Raw genomic sequence first — 4556 nt, 5'->3', positions numbered from 1 at the left:
TACGTGATACGTTACTTGATGTTTGTTATATATGTACTTTTCTAAAATTAAGTTGGTAAATGTGTGAGATTGAATGTTTGGACTAGGACGATATTGTTATGGGGTGATATCCCTTTGTTTAATGATGGGAAGATCATATATGCTATTTTGTGATGCATGTAGTAACATTCTAAAAAATTAGTATTGAATTTGGGCCTTTTAAAGTAAGGACATGGAAGTTCTATGGTATAAAGCGTAGCTACGCATTTCCTAAGTATAATGGTGATATTAAACTAGGGATCTTGAATTATCCGTTATTCTTACTTTGCAGTCAGCAATCAAAAGTAATCTACAGTGAACTAGCTATCATTAAGGCTAAATATTGTGTTGAAATTTTATATGAATATTCAATAAGCAGAAGTGTTTGGATCCCACTTAATCACAACTATTGATTGTCTAGTGGGTGGTTATGATTTTTTTAGTACAATTTATGAATGCTTGTAATACATGACAGTACTGTAAGTGTTAGATTTAGAACGTACCACAATCACCCATTAAATAATTAATAATTAAGATTAAAAGTGGTGGTCTCTTCACTAATTTTTTTATAACGGAGAGGATCCAAATTCAATATTATATGTGAATGTTCATATTAAATTTTTTTTCATATATAAATGATAAAAATTATTTGATGTCTATTAAACGACCTTTTCAATCAGATTTAAATAATATTTAGACGAGTAGATATATTTGGTAATTATTCTAAATTTAACTTCTACGCTACTGCTTTATTAGTTGTGATGAATTTAGTGAATTAAAAAAAATCCTCCTAGTTTATTTAATTAACATGAAAGCGTGTGAACATTAATATTAGTAACAAGAAGTTGTGTTCGCCCAGCCCAAATGTAGCCCGTTGGCCCAAGATAATCAATTTCCCTTTTCCATGTAAAAGCGGCAATCAGTTTCCATCTGGAATCCCGAATCCGCGTTCTCATTTTAGGATCTTCGATTCTTCCCCTTTTGAAAATTTCAAATGGCCGAGGTATTTTTGTTTCCTCTCTTATTTTGGCTATTAATTTCGTTATAATTTTCACATAATATATCTGCTAATAATTTCCTTTTATCTACGAATTGATTGATCTCCGTCCATTAGTAATTTAACGTCAGAAGAGGGAAGAAATCTAATCTTTTGAGACACCCATCAATCCTTGAGTTTAATTTTTCTTAGAAAAATGGGATTTTTTTTGGTGTTTTATTTGAATGGATCGTCATTTTTGACGATTATACTTATGATTCAAATTCATACATTAGGGATCTTGGATATGATTTTAGAATTATTATAGTAATATGGCTTCGTTTATTAGCTTTGCGAAATAGAAAAAGGAGGCTCCTTTGTATATTTTGGCAATGTTTTTGGTTGTATATTGACTCTTACATTACAAGGATCTAGCTTAAACTATATGAGGGATTTGTAAGCTGTAGGGCTTGTTTGGATTGAGGGGAATGAGGGTGAAGGGAAGTTAGGGGAACCATTCACCTCCATTCACCTTGTTTGGGAACATTTAGGAGGTGAAATTATTCACCCTAGTTCTCCTTGGTTCACCCCCTAATAGTATAAAATTTGTTACCCCCAAATTGGGGTGTAACCAAGGGGAAGGGAACTCCCTTCCATTTCCTTCCATTCTCTCACCTAGTTTCCCTTAACTTCCCTTCACCCCCTACAAATTCAAACAGGCTCGTAATCTGAAGATGAGATTTTGTTGGCAATGGTTAAAATAAACTAAGACCCTGTTTGGATTGAGGGTAATGGGGTGAGGGGAAGGAAGGGTAACTTTTAACCTTATTTGTGAAGTAAACGTAGCAAGTTAATAGGGGTGAGGGGAGGTGAAAGGAGGTGAGAAAATACCATGATTTCTTCCCTCCCAATTTAGGGTGTAATGGGGGTGAAGGTAAAGAGGAGGGATACAACAAATATAGAGAGACATATTTACCCCTAGCTAAGATCAAAATCCAACGGCTAAAATTTGCTCACAGAAACCCCACAGTATAACTCTTGTTGCAAGCGCCTCCGCTATTTCTTCTTCCTCCGCGTCTCATCTCGCCTCCGCGTCTTCTCGCCTCCGCGTCTTGTCTCGCCTCAATCTCTCGCTTAGTTTGAGCAAGGGTTTTGATTTTTTAAGGTAAGATTTTCTCTCCTGTTACTGAACCTGTAGGACTTGGCCTTGGATAACTTAACGAAATTGAAGAAATGAGTGAAAGCAGTTGAAGCTTTTGTTCTTCCTCCCTTCTTTGAAGGGGGTCTTATGTCAACTGTGGAGAGAATATGAGCATAAATAGCTACTTTGTGGAAAAAAGATTTTATTTTATTTCTCCGTAATGTTTCATTGGAACATTTTTCACGGGGATGTTGGTTAATGAGGTTGATGCTGGATAGTATTAATAAACACAATTTATTTTTTAATTTTTGTTGATGAATTTACCTTGTATCATCCAAACTGAGCTTATTTGATAGAGCAATAAAATTTGTAAAAGACCGTTCAAAATTAGGGATTTTTGCAGCTTGAATGACAAGTGTTATAGTTGTTTTGTGTTCGTGTAGGTATTTGAATTTCATCATTTAGTTGGTCGTTGCTCTGCTAACTGGGTATATTTGCAAAAGAAGAGTGAAAATAAGCTTTGTATTATTTTGTAGTCTCATCGATGAATATATTGGTTATTATTTTTTATTCCAACTATACTCCAAATTTTTTCATATTTATCTGATTTGTGTTGATTGTGGATATACAATGTGGAAGGAGATGATGACAATAATAATATATAGCAATAGATGCATATTTGATATTTAATTTCTAACAACAATATAACTTAATAATATGTGGGTATTTATGTCAATTTATATACATTCCCTTCCCTTTCCTTCCCGTTATTACACTTTCCAAACAGGGTGAAATAACTTCCCCTTGATTCACCTTACTTGTTTCCCAAACAAGTTTTAGAAATTCCCTTCCCTTAACTTAACTTCCCCTAGGTTCCCCTAACTTCCCTTCACCCCCTCCAAATCCAAACAAGCCCTAACTTACTCAAGATTTGTAAACTGTAATCTGAATCCATGTGATTTTAAAATCTTAATAGGTCTAAAAGCTCGTGGTGTTGTGGATTTGATGGCTGGTGTCAAGGGTCTGTTTGTTTGTCTAAAAAAAGTCGGAAATCAAAGAAATGGAAAACTATTTCTAAGAAGAATTGTTTTGGGAGTGTTTGGTTTGCTAAAAAAAGAAGGAAATCAAAGAAATGGAGATGAGATGAGATGAGTTGTCACCTTATTATAGGATGATGTGAGTGATTTTTTAAGAAAACTTGTTTTGATGTTATTTGGTTGGCGAAAAAAATAAGGAAATGAATTATAAGAAACCTATTTATTGTAATAGGTTGTTTTCTTTTGTTTGGTTCATACTTCAAAATAAGAAAATAGATGTGATGAGATGAGTTGTCATTATATTATTGGATGATGTTACCCACACTTAAGAAAATTGTTTTTCTAGTTTTTTGGGAGGAAATGGGTGGAAATAAAATGTTAATGAGATGAGATGAGTTATTACCATCTTATTGGATGCTGTGAGTGATTTGAAATGATGAGATGAGATGAGTTGAGTGATGTTGTGGATGAAAATAATATTTTATTAGATGTGGTGGATGAGTTGTTGGATGAAAATAATATTTTATTAGATGTGGTGGATGAGTTGTTGGATAAAAATAATATTTTATTAGATATTGTGGGTGAGTTTTATGGATGGAAATTGATGAAATTGTACTTTTTGAGTTTTCTTTGTTTTCATTTCTATTTCTTGGTTTTTTAGGAAATAACCAAACAAGCCCTAAAGTGAATCAAACACAAGAAATCAACCTATTATAGGAAATAGGTTTCCTTATCTTTAATTTCCATGCTTTTTTTTGCCAACCGAACGGACCCTTAGTGTAAAAGACGGATTAAAATGTTATGAAGGGAATATAGCAAATCATAGCAAATGGGAAATGTCATCCCCTCCTCTTTCTCTCGCCTAGATTTTCCATTAGCTTCTCCTTTTGTAAGTGTTGCTTTACGCTTGAATATGCAGTTGAATTTAATCATGTATAGTTGGGGGAATAAAATCTGTACATTTTAATTTATCTTTTTGTTACTTGTTCCTTAATGTACCATGATTAAGTACCAGGCTCTTACTCTGTTGGATGATATTATTCTATTCAATTTTATGAGAATTGTGTTTGAATAATATTGGCATTCATCTGATTCCATGATTTGATTTCATTTCTTTTGCCAAAAATGAAAAAGTAATTGGATATATGTGCTATTATGGATATTGTGTAAGAACGATGCAAGGTCAGTGGCAACCATTCCAATGAACTTTTTAAAAAAATGACCTTTATACAATGAAATATGGTAAAATTAGAAAGGGCTAATTTCACTTAACCCCCCGAACTTTTGGGGGTGTTGCACATAAAGCCCCTTAAACTTTGTTTATGTCACATAACCCTCCTGAACTTTGGGATGTATCACAAACCCCCCTAAACTTTAACCTTCT

At 33.5% G+C, this 4556-nt stretch overlaps 1 protein-coding gene across 1 annotated transcript in view; it reads left to right on the top strand.

The window, feature by feature from the left end:
* Window positions 872-4556, top strand: part of LOC109840517 (cytochrome c oxidase subunit 6b-2-like) — a 6876-nt gene continuing 3191 nt past the window's right edge. Inside the window, exon 1 of the mRNA XM_020409184.1 lies at window positions 872-1021. Within this exon, the coding sequence (XP_020264773.1) occupies window positions 1013-1021 (9 nt within the window). The 5' untranslated portion in view covers window positions 872-1012. The remainder of the gene's footprint in view (window positions 1022-4556) is intronic.

Source organism: Asparagus officinalis, chromosome 5 (assembly GCF_001876935.1).
Source record: "Asparagus officinalis chromosome 5, Aspof.V1, whole genome shotgun sequence".
Taxonomy (NCBI): domain Eukaryota; kingdom Viridiplantae; phylum Streptophyta; class Magnoliopsida; order Asparagales; family Asparagaceae; genus Asparagus; species Asparagus officinalis.
This window is presented reverse-complemented; position numbering and strand designations above follow the sequence as displayed.